Raw genomic sequence first — 19,159 nt, forward strand, 5'->3', positions numbered from 1 at the left:
TGTACATCATTTTCTCCTAAAATCTCTTAAAATCCAATTAGGTAACAGGTTTTATGGAAATTTTAAAAACGTGAGCTTTTTGACCATCTGCACAATAATGTGCCAGCAGATGGACATTATCAACTGTCGAAGAGTTCTATAAAATATGAATAGCTTGCAACAACTCAAGGCATAGATTCTGAATTTGAAAGCTAAACAGGCATTTGAGTAAGCTATCGTGAAAGAAGTTAGTTTGAGCAGTAGCAAATAAGTCTCGTTGCTAACCCGCCAAAATTATTGAAAATTCTTGACTATAAATGAGAGTTTAATTTTTGAACAATTTGAAGGATAGATCAATTCTTTCTTGTAAGGACCTCTGGTATTTGCAATTCTTTGCCCAGCATAAAACGTAAAAAGCAGTTGTCATGATATATAGCTTCTGCTGCTACCAGATCAATGCATCGTTGACAGTGACAGCGCCAAGGTGGGTTTTAGGGGGAGGGCAATTACCCCCCACCCCCACTTTTTTCAAATCATGGTCTACATATTTTTTCTAAAAACTGACCAAAAGCGCTAGATAGGGGCAGTTCATATTTCCTATAGAAAGTTAACCTGGTACAAAGCATTGAAACGAGGTTAAAATGGTGTGATCTTCCTGGCCACGCCCATGACCCTCCCACTCTGCAGTAGCTGCCACTGATCGTTGAAGGCTAGGTTATACATTTGCAGTCCATGGATCTGCTCTAATGGCGCTTCCTTTCAAAGCTTATTTTGTATTGGTATCGTTATAACACAGTTTGTCTAGCACCGCTGCTAGGCGGGACGGACCCCTGGGGCCAAAGTCATCACCTCTCCCCAATTTGCAGCGAAGGCCAGAAACTTTTTTGATCACGCCCTTTTTTTCGCTTCTGGAAACGCCCTTGCTCTAAAATTGAAGGCTAAAATTGCCTTCTGTACGATCCCTTGTAGCGTGGTTAAAATTTTCATCTTTTCTTAAGGCTAAATCATCGAAAACATCACTAAAGTTAATATTTTTAGCACAGCTAAGTCATTCTGTTGGCCACCATTCCTTGTCGTTTTGAGTAACCCAGTTTGCTAGCCTGATTTCAAGGCCGTGGAAAAGACCCTTTAAACATAAACAAAACAGAATCAATTTCAAATACTTTAAAGTGTCAGTCATTTTGGCGTCTTTACGGAAGAAAGCCTTACCTGGAATGATGCATTATCGTCATATAGTCATTTGTAGCAGCATTACCACAAAGGAAACAATATTCTTTCTACCTGAGCCCAGAAAAAGCTTCATTGCAGTCTTTTAGAATATCGTGTTGTGCTAACATCTTAACTTTTTCGAGGTTCCTTTCTTGGGTTAATAAAGCCTCGACGACAGTTTCGATGTACTAAAACGTCACCAATTGAAGTTCTTTACGTCATTAAAACGTTACTCTCTGTTAAATAATTGTTTAAATCAAGACTTCCGTGTCTCTCACGGTGCATTATGAGGTTTAGGGCACTTACTTCATAACGTTTACTGCCTTTTCATTTTTAAGATCTAGCTTACATATCACAGAATTTTAATCCACCAAATTGCTTAGCGATTCTGCCATAAGATAATTAAGATGGGTCAATGAGAAAAAAATGAATTCCTCAAATACCTTATTGCTACAACTTTTGCTGGGTACTCTAGACATAAAATGACGGAAGATTTCTTTTTTGAGCAAAAATCATGATTATGCACTCAATAATTTGCATAAACAAGAAAAGGCCATAGCTACTTCCTTTTTGTGACGTCTCATCTTGAAAATTGCTTTTATTATGATTATAAAATATCTTATGAACATCAACCATGGTTATGTTTAGGGCATACCATGGGTATTCGTTGAATTGTTTATTCTCAACCAAGCCAACCAACCATTCCGTAGTTTTAAAGTTTTTAACAATTATGGAGAAATCAATATCCTTATTTATACCAGTTTCAAGAAAGTGAGTCGTTCATTTATACCAATCATCAGAATTGGATTGTTTATTCTCTTTATGTCCCTCAAATATTGATAAATGTCCATCGCTTGTGGTGGGTGAACGAATTTTGTATTTGGGCATTGAAAAACTTCCTGAAAAACCACTTTCTTTTACTAGCCCTCTTATTTATTTTTCAGTTCTAGAATAAGAGAGATTTTGCATGCGTAAATTTCCAATTTTGAAAGAAAAGCAGATATTTTCTTTTCTGAACAGATACCCTTAGTTGCGCGACAAGTATTGAATTATCGAATGTGGCCTCTTCTATCATATAAGTCTCAATAAAACTTCTTCCCCATTGTTGATTTTGGGCACTTTTGAGTAATTTATATGAGAAAATTCTGCACTGAGTGGTAGAAAATTCCCTTTTGTATCATTTTTCCCGGCTGACCTTGATTTTACTCTCCACGACCTCGCAAAAGCTATAAACCAGTTTCCCTTGGTGCCAGAGCCTCGGTTAAAGTCTGACGTAAGACAAGACAAAGAGGTCGGTTGGGTTTGTAGATCTGAAATTTTGATGAAGTGATTCAGTATAGATGATCAATCAAAGGTTATGTGAATTTTTACTCCAAACCGATGTTATGTCATGTTTTGTCCAGAGCCTCTTTCTTCCGCTCTCCTCCTACGCCAGACCAATGTTCGACAGGCTCTTTCACCGAGGCATTGGCACCCAGGGCTCAAATTGTCAATTCTTGATCGCACAGAACAATTGAAAATTTGGAGTTTGAAGGGGTAACAAAGAGCCCGAACATTGGCTTGACTTTCGGCGGCCTTGGGATGGCGTATTGGCGCAAATAGGGATTTGCCCCACGAAGGGTACCCAGGGAGAGTTTTAGAGCTTTATTCTCAAATAATTATAGATGTTCAAAAGTAAGTAAACGAGCAAAGATAGCAATAACACAGAATAAAAAGATTTCTATCCCCTAAAAAAAGACAAAAAGTCCACTGAGAAGCAAAATCTCATTTAAACAGTAAAAATAAGTGTAGTAAGAAAAGTCCTTTTATTTGCAGCTAAGTTGGATAGTAATGCAAGTGAACTTTAAACAAAAAGACGTGCAAGGTCCGTATGCATTCTGGTTGCTGATAGTACAAAAGAGTCAGTTTGTCATTGATGTTTCAGTTACAATTCCTTGTTGTGATATCGTTGTTGATTGAAAATGGACCTCATATGGCGGCCGTTGTTGACAAAATTTACCATAAAGTTCTTTATGGCAACCGAAACAAAGAAAAACTAAGAAACCTTGCAGTGAAACAATTGCGACGAACAAGAACATCAGTACATTTGAACTGATTGCGTTGGCCATAAATCCGAAAAGCCAGCCCAAACCAAACAGGATGGATAGCTTGAGCATAAGAACGCTGATGACAACCTTTCTTCTTGAAGAAACATTCTTGCTGTTGTCAGTTGTGAACATCTTTTTGCTCCTCTTCTGCATTGAACGAAGTTTTACAAGTGTTGAAATCATAAGCATGGTGTTTGTCAATAATACAAGAGCGACAGGGACAATAAAAGCAAATAGGTTGGCCCAGAATTTTGCAACAAAGCACTTGCCCTGGTAACCGTAGCCTGAAAAGTCTTCTTTTGGTATCCCTAGGAAAACACAAAGCAAAACAATAGTTGTAGCAGTCATAGCGACGAAAATGACGTATTTCTTAAACCGTCTACTGCTTCTGTCGCTGCCAACATGATGCATTCCTCTGAAAGTTTTGAAAATGTCATAGGAAATAGTTAACATCCACATAAAACTAGCCATCAGAGCCCAATGAAGAAAAACTCCGCCTGCTTTACAGAAGTATCTGACGTCATTAAGATGTGTCAGCAGTAACTGTAGTCCATGAGACAAAAATAGTGTGCAACACAGAGATACAATATTTCTTTCAAAAAGAGACAGCCTCTGCTTACATAGACCATATTCTAGCAGGAGAAGGATGATGCCAACAAGACTTAAACTGTTCCCGAAATCCGACAGAATGGAATATTTTCTATTATCAGCCCCAACGCGTGACACTGTATAGACAATAGTTGTCAAGTTGTTTGTTGTAGTGCCGTTTGTTTTCACTGCATTAACTTTCTGCTTTTCGAAAATATTAACCGTGGTCCTGGCAATCACTTGTATTGCAGCAAAAAAGTACGTGCTTACGACATCAGGGCCCGTTTCTATTAAGTCCTTAACTAAAGGTTGGGGCGCAGGTTCTGTTGGAATTGGTGGTATAGGAGGAATTGGTGGTATGCCGGTAAAATCTGTAATGTTTATCAATGTTGGTGTAATTTTAGTTGTTGTTGCTATTTTTGTTGTTGGTAGTGTTGTTGTGGTTGCTGTTGTTGTTAATGGTCTGGAAGTCGTCGATGTCGTTGCATTGGTGCTAACATTGCTACACAACTGTTGAAGCGAAGATCCGTTAATTGATTTCGCTGTTACGTTCAAGGCAGTGTCTTCACACCACTTAGGTGGTGCGGCAATCTTCCTGCATGAATCCTCAGTCGCAATCAACTGGGAAATGATCAGCCTGCACAAGTATTCTTCATCAAGACTTTCAGTATTATTGAAAGTCGTTGCGTTGACGACTTTTGCTGTAATCTCCATGAATTTTGGATACTTTCCCAGCAACAGTTTTAGCATATCACCAGCAGTATCATTGAGAAAAGCCCCAATATCAATACTGTCAATACCACTGACCTCATCCCTTTCGAAATTTGTCTTGTTTAAATGAAGCGTGGAGCAGACAACTCCTGAAATTCCAATTACGAATAACAGTAACACGAAGCTTTCAGTTCTCATTTTGTTCATTTTGAATCTCTCGCACCTAGCTCTGAAACAGTTCCGGTCAAGTGTCGACGGAGTGCGGCGCTGTCTCTAAGCTTGCTCCATGTGAGCTGGATTATCTTTCCAAATCATCTAGTAGTGTTCATTTACCTTGAAAAGGAAACATATCATGTTCATTTATCGCCAAGACAATACAGTCAATTGGCATTTATTGTTCGGCTTTCAAAGCCCTCTACTTTTCTTTAGAAATTTCTTGATTTCAATCAAAGGTGTGAGCTTCAATAGGGTATGCAGTGCCATTGCTTGCTTTTTCGCTCCATGGTTCATGGTTCATGGTTCAGCCCTCATTTGCAAACAAAGTGACTGAGATAACTTTCCTTTGCCTACAAGTATGAAAATTTACCGAAAAAGCACTCACACGTGGCAGAAATATTCGTTATTGAGATGAAACGTTGCTTAAATTTGCATTTTATAGTAGCTTAGTCTTAGCTTATTCTTAATTTGTTCTTAACTTTTGACCAATTTTGGGGCTTGTGAAGTGTAGTTGCTTCAGAAATCCGATAAAGATTGAATATTATCTTGTCATGCAAGGAATCAAACTTTCCGAGGACTCTCCATATGCATTGCACAAACCCATTTGGTGGCATGAATCTAGATTGAATTAGGTGTGTGTATTGACCTTGCACCTGAAGTCTCTTAGAAACGGTCATGGCAGATGGAACCATAAATGAAAAAATCAAACACTATTTTCCCCTGATATTCATTCCTCCATGTGCTTATCTAAAAAGATTTTAGAAAAAGCGACAAAAGCACTCTCTAGACACTGCAAATTGAAAGTAGACCATCTGGGAGTTCGCGATGCCATATTGAATTATATTGTTCTACGGCAAAATCCAATCCCTCATGAGGGGCAAGCCAGCACAAAATTCATGTTCAATAGAGGCCGCTCTTTTATCCTCTTGGCCTTCATTAGAATAGACAATGATACGTATAGAATGAAAATGAAAACCTTTCGTTGATTAACAATGGACCCTGTTTGAGCTACAGATGAATTCACAAATGTCGATGATATACAATGCCTGCCAAAAGTACTTGGAACACCCAGCAATTTACGCTACATTTGATATCTTTCTTTCCTTTCATGAAAAAAATTGCTACTTCCGCCCCCTTTCCCCTAAAACAATGTTGATGATTTAGAGAAATATCATAAAAGAAGCGCAAAAAATGCTTCCTAAAATCCTAACCAACATTGTTCTACAGTGTGGTGATTGATTTGACCTTGGAAATTGATGTCAGTGATCCAAGACTTTTGGCAGGCATTGTAGGTCGCCATTGTATTCATTGCAGTTTTGTCCGACTTGTGCAATGATATATAAGCGACACTTCTATATCATTGGACTTGTGTCATAGCGTCGCGATTTCTGTGATATCATAACGAGGCATATACTGTGAGGCATAACGAGGTGATCTGAATTCCGCTGTCTCGCTACTAAAGTGAATTCGAATTCAAGGATGAGAGATGAGGCAAGCGATGACAATCATGTACAATATATAATATTCCATGTTTAAGTTCTTGACAAGCTTATGACCTCATCAACCGGAACTTAATTCCAAACAGTCCTCTAGTCCTTCTTTTATCTTGTTCTCCTGTTATAAGCTCGAGACTAAAATATAACGCTAGCTTGTTCACTTTGCTTTTTCGTTTTTTATTTTCCAGTAAAACCAAGGGCACTCAGAATTGGCACTCAGAATTGTGTACAGTCATGCGGACCATGAAACTTTCCTAAAATTAGATAATACGCACACCAACGCAACCTACATTACTAGCTGATAGAGATATACAATAGCAAAAATAATCTGAATTGATTCTAGTGTCATGAGTGACATTTTTGTGACAGGAGGTGTAGAATTTGGCTTCCTACATAAGAAAACCCTTGGCATTACTAATTCATGGAAGAAGCAGCTGAACTTGTCAATTTCTATAGCATAGAATGTTACTATGAACTGTCTTTTTCCAGCATATTTTGAATTTAAGTAATGCAATTCAGTTGCCACTTACTAACATTTCAACGTACTTACGTTTCATTTAAAGAAGTACATGTGTGTACGGTCTATCAACTTCATACAGCAGAAATAAAATTCCCAAGCTTACTGCATGCCTTGCTTAAGATGCAGCATGTGGTATCATTCATAACATACCTTATTGCACTCTCTCTAATGCAGAAGCAAAACACAGTAAACACTTATATTCATCCTGATTAAATGAAATGGAAACCCTGAATCGATAGAATTTACCTAATGCACTTTTCATTGAAGCTTCAATACAAACAACCCATAATTTCTTATCTTTCGTTTACATTTCTGAGTCTGGTCAGTATTTAGAATTTATGAAATATTAATTGTAGGGTTTTTTCCAATAGATACACCAGTGTGCTCGTGCGTCAAAGCAAAGTTTCCCAGATCCCCAATCTTGACGCATCTCTCCAATTGTTCTCATAAATTATTAACTATCCTAGTTATAGCAAAAGCTTCATGACTAAAAAGCAATTATATTGTTTATTTGGAGAATGAATCAACTTGGCAATGATGATACTCTATTCTTCTACAGATATTTTGCCCATCTATTCGATACCACTTCACAAATCTCCTTAATATCTAATCTTTCAGGGCAGCTGAAAAGTAAAAGCTAATAACCAGGGCTCAGGTTGTCAATCATTGATAAAGTTGATTGCTGAAATTTGGAGTTAGTAGGTATGGGCTTGAATAGCTTTGGGAATGGAAGGAAAGTCGAAATTAGTGTGGACTGTACTATATCAGCAATCTTTCGATCACCTTGCCGTGCCCGCCTCCCAGGCCTTTTAAGGTTGCTGTTTAGTTTTTAAGATCTAAATATGAAATAAATAAAATCTGATGACAAATAAAGCCATTATGATTATTTCTAACGTTCCAACCACCAAAAACACCACCTTGCCTACACAGGTTTGTCAATCTATTTGATTTCATTCTTGCTTAACATGCCTTCTTAATATCGTATCTTTCAGGGTAGCTGAAAAGTAAAGCTACAGACCAGTGTTCAAATAGTCAATCGTTGATAAGATAATGTTCAATATGAAGAACTGCTGGAAATTTGTCCATTGTGACAAAACACGTTTCAGAAACCATTTCCCGATCATACGAAAAGAGAATGGGCAACCAGTGCTTCTAAGTTAGTGAATATCCGACTTAAGAGAGTCTTAAGAGAGTGTTTGACTGTACAACATTACGAAATCATTTTGAAGGAATTCTAATCAATACCGATCAGCTCGGGGGGGAGGGGGCTAATTAGGTCTAGGTTTGGACGGGGACGTGCTATTTTGGCTCAAAATTTGGACCCATAATTCCGCTAATGTCTGAAAGAATGTGACCCATAATTCCGCATACATGATGAAAACTATACCCAAAACTCCGCGAAGGAAATAACACAACACAATCATCACACGAGTTTTAGATGTCCCTTGGCCAAAAATCTCAATATTACAAATATTTCATACTTCCTTTTTTCTAACGTATGAAACTTTCTAACTTTTTCTAACAAATTTCTAACTGGACATTCATTTTGTTAAAACTAAATTTCCTTTCTAATAATTCTCCACTATTCCCCTTGTTAGAATTATGAAGCGTACCCCCGTGCGCCGAAATTATATCATGCCTTTAATTAGATTTGAGAGTAACCACGTGTGAATATCTCAACAGTGAGCATCGTGCTAAGGACTCGTCATGGAGGTTTCATGAGGGTAGACGAGAGAGTCATAGTTTAGGAAAGAAAAGTGTAACCGTATTCTCTAAGTATTATATATAAGAAGTTGTTTTGTTGTGTTATCAAAAAATCGTCAAAATTCAATTCTTGCCCTCTTTATCGTGAAATCCTGAAATAATGGAAGCTTACAACACAATGGCGCCCAACAGTGTGGGCAAGAATCTCGTTTAATATGGTCGAAGAATTCGAAAGACTGAAAGCGACACGAGGAGCACACAGATCGGTTGTGACACGCCTCGAAAAGGAAGCAGAAGCCATCATTGTGAGCAATGAATGGAACAAAGAGCGCAAGGCACGGCTCGAAGTGATCGGAAAATTGTTAGAAAGCAAAACTGAGTTGTTGCAAACGTTGGATAATGAAATCGTTGGAAAAATAGACGTACAGGGATTGGAAGCTGACATTTTACAATCAAATGAAATCGAACTTGGCATAAAATTCGTCGTTAGTAAAATTAAGAGTTGCATTTTAGAAAGAGAACCTTCAACCGTCATTGAAATTTCGCAGGAAATTTATCCCAGGCCTGATGAGGAAGGAGAGGGAGAAACAGAGCCCGCAACGTCAGGGGCCGAAAGGCCTGAGCCGTTGCCCGCTTTTAGCTCCCCCTCCCGATCTTTCAGGAACATCGTAGCAAAGCCGAAATTGCCAAAGCTAAACTTACAGCGTTTTAATGGAGATATCGTCAAATTCACAAGTTTTTGGGAGTCATTCGAGAGCACAGTACATCAAAATGAGGATCTGGCGAACATAGACAAGTTCAACTATTTGAACTCACTTTTAGAAGGGCCAGCGGCTAGAGCCATTCAAGGGCTCCCAGTCACTGAGGCAAATTATGAATCGGCTGTAAAGTTGCTTCAAGAAAGGTTTGGCAATAAGCAGAAAATAATTAGTTCGCACATGGAAGAATTACTTAAACTACAAACGTGTTCGACAGACAGGGCTAATCAACTTCGTACCATCTATGATCGCATCAACGTTCACGTAAGAAGTCTCGAGGCATTAGGAATCACATCAGAGCACTATGGGAGTCTCCTCATTCCTATTATCATGTCGAGAATACCTGCTGAGATAAGTTTGCAGATCGCAAGACAAGTGTCAAAGGACGTTTGGTCAATACGTGAAGTGATGGAAGTTATCAAACAGGAAGTTGATGCGCGTGAAATGAGCGAAAATATAAATGTCAAGGATCAAAGGACACCACCTGTGCAGAAAACAAGGCCACCTTTTCAAGGAACTGCGTCATCCTTTCATGTCAAAGGTCAAAATCCGATACAATGCGTGTTTTGTGAAGGAAAACATTACACTGCTGAGTGCACAATTGTCACCGACTTGAAAGTTCGAAAGGAACGATTGTACAAGTCAGGACGTTGCTTCATTTGCTTAAGCACGAGACACTTGGCGAGAAATTGTGACAGAAAACGAAGCTGCAGAAATTGCGGAGGATCCCATCACCAGTCGATTTGCGATGGAGGAAAAGGAGCAAGAAAGGACCGAAGAAACAGTGATATACCTGAGAACCATGACACAAGAACAGTGACTGCCACAACACAAGGAAATGTTAAATCGAACGTTTTGCTGCAAATGGCACGAACGAACGCTTATGTGGAGCCTAGAAACCAGGTACCAGTTAGAATATTGTTAGACTTAGGTAGTCAGCGCAGTTACATTACCAATGAGTTGAAGGATAAGCTAGGGTTAACGCCTATTTCTACAGAGGTATTAAGTCTCAATACGTTTGGGACTAATAGTTATCAGAAGCATAAGTGTGACCTAGTTAAGTTCAAGTTAGAAACACAAGATAAACCTGTAGAAATAACAGCCTTAAGCCATCCTACCATTTGCTCTCCATGTGCATCTCCCATTAACGTTGATTGTTATCCACATTTACAAGGGTTATATCTTGCGGACAATAAGTCATTCAATAACGTCAGTGATTGTGTATCGATATTAATTGGAGCCGATTATTATCATAGTGTTGTGAAGGGTGAAGTTATCAAGGGGGATTCGGGTCCGGTAGCCGTTAGCAGTGAATTTGGGTGGCTTTATCTGGACCCATAACTTCACCAGGGGACTCCAACCCTAGCGGAAGTTTAAATAGCATTACAAATCTCGTAATTGCAGGTGATGATCATTTTAGTTCTCCTAATGAGGAGATTATCGAATCGTTTAAAGAAATTTGGGGGTGCGGCATTGATAAACCCGTCGTTAGACATGAACCGTCATTCGAAGAGTCTTGCAACATTAAAAATAACGGAGAGCGTTATGAGGTAAATCTGCCTTGGAGACATGACATCGTTGAGCCTGTTTTCGATAGTAAATATACGTTATGCCTTAATCGTTTGGTTGCTTCACAGGAACGTTTTAAAAGGGATCCAGAACTTTTTCGCAAGTACAATGAAATCTTTCAAGAGCAGCTTAACAACGGTATTATAGAAAGGGTCCCAGCTGAGCTAGAAAACAAGGAAGATGTAGAATTTTTACCACATCACGGAGTAGTTCGGGCAGACCGTGAGACTACTAAGCTTAGAATAGTTTACGATGGTAGTGCAAAATCATCATCAAATCATTTATCACTAAATGAACGTCTCATGAACGGGCCTAATTATCTTCCTTATTTGTTGGATGTATTACTTCGATTTAGGTGTCATTCATATGCTCTTACAGCAGACATAGAAAAGGCCTTCTTACAAGTGGAAATTAGAGAAAGTGATCGTGATAAATTGCGTTTTTTATGGTTTAGTGACATTGAGTCAGATAAACCGTCCGTAATCCAGTTTCGATTTTGTCGTCTTCCATTTGGGTTACGCCCTTCTCCAAGCATCCTTGGCGCTACAATAAGGAAACATTTGGAAGGGTACTTTGCACGTTTTCCAAAAACTGTAGAAGTTTTAGGCCGTTTGTTTGTGGACGATTTATCGTGCAGTACCAAAACATCGGACAGCGCCTTGGATATTGCTCGCACGTCTAAAACAATATTGGCTGAAGGGGCTTTTAATTTGCGGAAATTTAATTCTAACTCAGCAGAATTGCGAAAACAACTAACAGTTGAGTTAGAATGTGAGAGTAATTCCAAATCCAAGACGACAATGGGCAAAGAAATAGAACAGAATGAAACTCAATTACAAGAGGAAGATTCTTCGTTTGCCAACACAATGGTAGGTATTCATACTACTAATAAGATTTTAGGCATAAATTGGGACAATGATTCTGACGAATTGTATTTCCAGTTTAATGATGTTATTTCTTACGGAAAAAGTTTGCCTGTAACAAAACGTTCACTTTTGAAGTTATGTGCAAAATTGTTTGATCCATTAGGTGCACTTAGTCCATTCATCGTGCGAATGAAGGTAGCCTTTCAAACACTTTGTTTAGAAGGAATAAACTGGGATGAAGGTTTGCAGGGGGGTGCACGTTTTCAGTTTTATTCCTTCCTAAGGGAGCTAGAAAGCCTATCCTCAGTTCGTATTCCCAGGTGCTATTTTAACAAGACAGAAATAAGTAATATAGAATTACATGGATTTTCTGATGCTAGCGAACATGCTTACGGTTGTGTAATTTATATCAGGATAGAGTATGAAGACGGTACTCTGGTAACTCGTTTTGTAACATCTAAGGCAAAGGTAGCACCCTTGTCACGTCAAACAATTCCAAGGCTGGAATTAATGGGTGCTCATTTATTAGCTCAACACATTAGTAACGTGAAGGAAGTCCTTTCAGAGGAGTTGGGTATGAACTCCTTCACTACAACATTATGGGTGGATTCGTACACGGTTTTGTGCTGGATTTGTAACGATAAACCGTGGAAACAATTCGTAAGAAATAGGGTACAACAAATAAATCGTTTAACTGATAAGAGTCAATGGCGTCATTGTCCAGGAGTCCAAAATCCGGCTGATTTACCCTCCCGGGGGTTGGGCGGGAAGGACCTTGCCCAGAATCGTCTTTGGTGGGAGGGACCAGAATTTTTAAAATTACCCGCTAGTGAATGGCCAGATAATATGGTAAACAATTGCAGTGAAGAATACGAAGCGTATCGTGAAGTCGTAAAAAATCCACCAGAAGTAACCTACACGCTTGCAGTCAAAGGGTCGAATAATGATATACACGTCGGAAAGGTTCTAGAAATGAATCGATTCAGTAATAAAGCTAGACTTTTGAGAGTAGTTGCATATGTCTTAAGATTCATTTCGAATATTCGTAAATCAATCAAGGGACTTGAAAATTCTACGGATGAGCTTACGGTTGAAGAAATAATTGAGGCAGAAAAATTAGTTATTCGTTCCGTTCAAGAGGAGATATTTGTTGATGAAATATCGTATCTTAAGCATGCTCCAGCCAGAAAACAGGTTAGGCCTCCTACTCTTGTGTCCCAATTCAATCTATTTATAGATAAAGATGGTATAGTAAGAGCTAAATCGCGTTTAAAACATGCCTCATTATCGTTGGACACTGTACAACCAATTTTATTACCTACTAGACACTGGTATTCTACCTTAATCGTAAAGGAGTATCACGAGAAGGTCTTTCACAATGGGGTGAGAGAAACATTATGTGCTTTAAGGAGTAGGTATTGGATACTCCGGGGGAGAGAGGTCGTTAAGCGTTTACTTAAAACATGTATCCTCTGTAGAAGGCTTGAAGGCCTTCCGTACAGTACTATTCCGTGTTTAGATCTCCCTAAGTATAGAGTCGATGATGGTCCACCGTTTTCAAACATAGGCTTAGATTTTGCTGGGCCATTATACGTGTCGCAAAATAAGTCTAAGCAACAGTCAAAAATGTACATTTGCTTGTTTACATGCTTGTCCACCAGAGCAGTACATCTTGAATTAGTGGAGAGCCTAGATGTTGATACGTTTTTTAAGGCATTCAGACGTTTTAGTGCCAGGAGAGGCTTGCCTAGAAGGATACTATCTGACAATGCTAAGACATTTCAAGCAGCCTCGAAGGAAGTTAAGAAAATTCTTCTTTCTAAGGTTGTACGAGCTCAGCTTGCAGGGAAGGGCGTTGTTTGGCAGTTTATCGCCCAAAGAGCCGCGTTCTGGGGAGGTGTATGGGAAAGGATGGTGAGGTCCGTCAAGCGTTGTCTTAGGAAAATAATAGGCAGAGCCTCACTTACATTCGACGAAATTAGTACTAATTTGGTAGAGGTTGAATCGGTAATCAACTCAAGGCCTATCACATATGTGTACGACGATACCGATGGTATATCATATGCGTTAACTCCGTCACACCTTATTTATGGTCGACGTATTTTAGATGATCCTAATGACAGTTTGTTCGAAATTGTAAGTACACAAGAATCTTTAACTCGGAGAGCAAAATATCACCGAAAAATACTTAATGATTTTTCAAGGCGTTGGAAGGAGGAATATTTGTCGAGTTTGCGTGAAATCGTTAGTTCTAGGAAGTTAGACGTAAAGCCACAAGTCTCTGTAGGTGATATTGTTGTCTTATATGATGAGCAGTCGAAGCGTAATTTTTGGAAAATCTGTAAGGTAGAAGACCTCATAATCGGTAATGATAAGAATGTCCGTGCTGCCAAGGTCAAGGTCCCAAATAGGAAGGGTACATCTATTTTAACCAGGTCGTTAAAACATCTTATCCCGCTAGAAGTTCAACTTAGTGAATGTAGTTTAGAAAATAAAACTGATAGTACTAGGTTAGAAACTGTACCAGACAAAGACCAAGCAGAGATTAGTGTATCTAGTAGAAAGGCAAAAAGAAACGCTGCTATAATCGGAGAAATTAGAAGAAGAGACGATTGTTATTAATTATTGGAAATTCATTATAATGCTATTGTTCTGTTTTGTTGAAATTAATTATATCTTGTTGAATTACAAGTATTCAACCGGGGGAGTGTGTTAGAATTATGAAGCGTACCCCCGTGCGCCGAAATTATATCATGCCTTTAATTAGATTTGAGAGTAACCACGTGTGAATATCTCAACAGTGAGCATCGTGCTAAGGACTCGTCATGGAGGTTTCATGAGGGTAGACGAGAGAGTCATAGTTTAGGAAAGAAAAGTGTAACCGTATTCTCTAAGTATTATATATAAGAAGTTGTTTTGTTGTGTTATCAAAAAATCGTCAAAATTCAATTCTTGCCCTCTTTATCGTGAAATCCTGAAATAATGGAAGCTTACAACACCCCTATCATGGTACCCGTACTTCCGCACATAATTCAAAAACTGATACTGAAATTGCTGTACTTTTCAGAAAATGGCGCCCCTAAATAATGGCATGTTACCGTACCCCAAAACCTATAAAGGTAGCCTACCCTCCCAGCCCCCCCCCCCACCCCTTGAATCAATCAGTTGGCAAAACTGCTAGAATGGCATACCGACATACTGTCCTATAATGTATACGGGGACCAAAAAGAAAATTTGGCCATTATTTTGCAAAATTGAAACCTTCAGAAAATGCTGATCAAGTGAAACTCTAACAGAGTCAATTACACGGGGAAGGTAATAGAATTTATGTTCACTAGGGGATTCTAATGCTAGCTGGATTGTAATATTCTCACTTGGGTGCTAACGATCTAACCTTAATTCTTGTATTAAGCATTTATGTGCTGCTTTTGATGCCTTTTTGGGAATACTGAAGAAGTAAGAGATCTATGAATTGTGTTTTTCCACGAAAGTGTTAGTCCCTTTGCTCAGATGAGTGTATTTGACTGCTTTTGGTAGGGCTTATCGTGCCTGTTTAGAATGCTCTTTCCACGCTGTTCTTTTCTCGCAGCTGTTTATGGCAAAGGCTTGCTGATGAAATGGTGATTGGCCAGGTTTGTGTACCGTTTAACAGGTATGTTTACCAGGCTGTTTTGCAATATGCTTTTTGTTCGTAGCTTTGTCTCCTGTCTCCTGCAGCGAAATTCTGTATTTCCACTTTTTTCGAAATGAATTTGTCACCTCGTGCTTGTGCCTTCTTTGCTGGAATTATGGTGCGATTATTTTGGGCTATGTTTTCATAATCAGTTGTCTGTTAACAGTTTCTTGAGTGTGCCATTCCATGGGCTTCGACACAGGTTCGGAAGGGGGGGGGGGAGGCAAGAGAAAGTTTAACACTCATAAGAAAAATTTTGGTAAAAGCTCAACTGTTTTGAAAAGAAGTAGGGGGAAGGCTCCCTGGCCCCCCTCCACTTCGCAGAAGGCCCTGCCTTCCGTTAACACCTGTATTTAGGTGTTAACGGAAGCAAATATTTTTTATCATAACAGTAATGTTCAGATATTGTTTACAAAACAAAAAGGCTTCGATATTTTAGCAAGTATAAGTTATAATATATTTTTATAGATGACAAGATATATGTGGACAGTAATAACTTTTATGTTGTTGTTGTTGGTGAGAAGATATAAGCAAAAACGTTTTGGCTAGGAATTAACTGAATGAATAAATTTTTGTTTCTGTTTCTCTGGCCTTCTATCAAGTATCATTCCTAGATTTGAGCTATGTCATGGCGATTTTAAGCGGTTTTATTGTTAGAATGAAGGCACTCGAAAGACATAAAAGACTACTGTATTTATGAGGCGTAGTTGCTGCAATGGAAAGAGTTAATGATAATCGTTTTACAAAGTTGTCCGCTTGTTCTATCCATAGACTATGTTCTATTCAAAAAAGGTTGGCAAAGGAGTGAACTCTAGCTCTTCCCCGTTCAGATTCAATTGATTTTCCAGTTAAGGCCATGTCATTTCTTTTGTTCCAGGGTAGAAGGGAGGACCCTTCTTTTTGCTGGAAAATGTTTCTTTTTATCTTAGAGCAAGTTATTTGCTAGGTTCAAGATCTTTAGGGGGAGTATTGCTTTCAAGAATCAAATCTTTGCATAACTTTCGTCTTGGTGATGCTTCGACATCCCCTGCTCCTTATTTATCCGAACATGTCCAAGGCTTCCCAGGGTTTTTTAAATGAAAATTTAGAATTGCACATTTATATCTGGAGCACTGTGTTGAAGGAATCATTATTGGTTCTGACAAATATAAACTAAATGTACATGATTCTCCGGTACAGGTAGCTTGTGTTCCAGACCAGTGGCGTAGCCAGGGTTGATAGAGTGGAGGGGCAAAGTGGAGTCCAACAGGAGAGGGTCCGGGGCTTTACCCCCGGGTATATAATTGCTGATCACACCCTTAAGAATTTGGAGAAACGACCCATTTTGTAAATGCGTTGGCCTTTTTACGTGGCAATGGTTGGCTAATCAAACGTATAAGTTTCAAACTAATGGAGCAAAATTTGCATAATCCCCGACAAGAATTTCAGAATCAAGTTCTTTTAAGGATTGAAGAGTTTAGAATTTTAATTTCCATTTTACCGAGAATTTCTAAAAAACATGAAGGACTTTTCTATATAAACCCTAAAACGAGGGGAAATTGTAAACCTTTCTGTAAAAGTGCAGACTAGGGTCCCCTGCGATCAAATCGAGCAGAAAATTTTTGCGACCACGCCCTTTAGATTAGCTCCCTCCCCCTGTGAGCTACTAATTTTATTGCAGATTTGCACTTTTCTCCGATACCAACCTCCTGTGCATTGGGGGGGGGGGGGGCTACTCCAGACCCCATAATTGAAATTCGAGGTTTGGATATTGTTAATGTAATATCAATCGGCAGAAAAAGGAAGTAAATTTTTAACTCAACTTGGAAGCAAAATTACAAAGTATGTGATAATAGAAAATCACAATTTCGAGCACATGACAACCAATGTGAGATCTTGGTTATATAGAATCACGATAAACCACAGTCAACTATATAGAATCTTGAAAAACAAAATTGTATTTGTTGAGGGACATTTGATCGCGATGTAATATATAAAGTTTTAAAAATCTTTATACCGTCTTTTTTCGAGCTATGCCAATTAGACAAACGAAATGGATGACGATAAAGCAAGGTATTAATAGTAATTGCATAACAGCTTGAGAAGTAAATGTTAAATTGTCTACAATTCAGTTGTCGGTCTGTTTGGTTTGACCGTACAATTATAAAATTTAAATTCGAAACTGATGACAGGATTGATTTTTTGCTCTAATTTTAATGTTCTTTTCTCTGATTTAAGAGTTTAAACAGGCTCCTGCTTTGACACTATCAATTCCATGCTTCCTGTATGTGTGACTCAAAAATGATATAGCGACTATGAAGTTCGTAAAAATTATATTTCCTCTACATCGAATATCTTCTATATCTATAATCTATACATCCCAATAGGTCTTTGTTTAATTTGAGTGCCATCTTTATTATCTTTTTTGTGTTTCATCATTCACCCTTTTGTATGTTTTTCCTGCAAAATTTTTCCTTTATCTTTTGTTCGTTGAATTGAAATTTTAGAACTACACAGATTTTTCTTTAGAACTGCAAAAAAAATTTAAGAACTGCACATTTTGTGTAGAACTGCACGTTAAAAAACTCTAGTGCTTCCAAAGTTGTCTGTTATAATACCTATCGGCAGCCTTGCGTCAGACTCCTTGGTCATTAAGACGATTTGATATGATCATCTTGTAAGGGTTAATTGCTTGTTTTATTTGATGCCATACCTATTTATGATTACTTTGATTTAGTTTTCTCTATCTTGCAAATAACTGTTAGTGGTGTAGCCCCGTAGCTCTCAAGCTTTTCGAGCAACAGCACCTACAATCTCGGACAAAATTGTTGACAAAAAATGCAATTTCTGTAATTTTTTCTTTATCTTTTCCCGATAAATTCTAGGGGAGAAAGTTATTTTTGAAAGGAAAGTGAAAATATGAGCTTTTCTTGAAAAGTCTCAACCATTTTGTCCGGGGTTGTAGCACATTCGAAGTTTCGGTATTGATTGGCCGCCTCCACTTCCCTAAGCCCAACTGTATTTTAGATACTGTTTATTATGATAACAAAAATTGAAGGTTGGAAAAAGGATTTTAGCAATGTGAATTTCAAAGTATATTTTAAATACATCAAGATTCATATGCTGATTTGAATATGGCAGAGTTGTCGATGTGCTACATACTTTTTCATGAGTTGCGCATGTGACGTTACTAATGTTACACTACCCAGGAACATGGACATTTTTGAGGGGATGGAGGGGGGGGGGGTTGGATACTAATTTGGTTTTGGTGCCACGCCCTTCAAGTCGCTGGTAAATGATTGAAAAGCCTATTTTCGATATTCGGTTTTCAACTTTACGGTAAAGAAGATGAATAATGTAAAATTTTGGCGTTATTTTGCTACTACTGCCTACCAAAAAATTAATTTTACCGAATAGAAGCGAAATTTACCGAAGGACACAGAATTATTGGGGGGTGCCACACGCCCGACCTCCTCTACTAAATCAGTACCTGTCTAGGAATGTATCGCTACAGAAAATTCAAATAAAGCCCTGGCCTTCAAATTTCTCAAAAATAAAGCCCTAATCCTCCTTCACACTCTAATAGAGTCAGTTTTTGCGTTTATGATTAATGTTCATTTAGGCCCTTCACATTTAGAGCATTGCATAGTTCCTTTTTGCAGACGCAGCGTTCTATTATGCATATTATGCAAGTTCTATTATCATACTAGAAATTTTGCGTGAAGCAGCATGCCTATCTTTTGTATTAGGATTTACCCTGCATAGGATTTGCTGAGGTAATGGTATTCCTTTATAAACTGTATT

General features: G+C 38.4%; 2 protein-coding genes across 2 annotated transcripts; one reads left to right on the forward strand and one right to left on the reverse strand.

Moving 5' to 3' along the window:
- Positions 1-2,262: 2,262 nt before the first annotated feature.
- Positions 2,263-6,947, reverse strand: LOC135684667 (uncharacterized). The gene is made up of 2 exons (XM_089115022.1): positions 6,837-6,947; positions 2,263-4,907 (listed from the first exon to the last, which is right to left on the reverse strand). The coding sequence occupies exon 2, from the start codon at positions 4,779-4,781 to the stop codon at positions 3,090-3,092; it is 1,692 nt and encodes a 563-aa protein (XP_088971148.1). The 5' UTR covers positions 4,782-4,907; positions 6,837-6,947; the 3' UTR covers positions 2,263-3,089.
- Positions 6,948-8,725: 1,778 nt separating this feature from the next.
- On the forward strand, positions 8,726-14,325 carry LOC135695706 (uncharacterized). Its single transcript, XM_089115043.1, has 2 exons — positions 8,726-10,199; positions 10,673-14,325. The coding sequence occupies exons 1-2, from the start codon at positions 8,726-8,728 to the stop codon at positions 14,323-14,325; spliced, it is 5,127 nt and encodes a 1,708-aa protein (XP_088971169.1).
- Positions 14,326-19,159: the final 4,834 nt, after the last annotated feature.

This window comes from Rhopilema esculentum, chromosome 21 (genome assembly GCF_057945365.1).
Source record: "Rhopilema esculentum isolate cy_ngs chromosome 21, ASM5794536v1, whole genome shotgun sequence".
Taxonomy (NCBI): Eukaryota; Metazoa; Cnidaria; class Scyphozoa; order Rhizostomeae; family Rhizostomatidae; genus Rhopilema; species Rhopilema esculentum.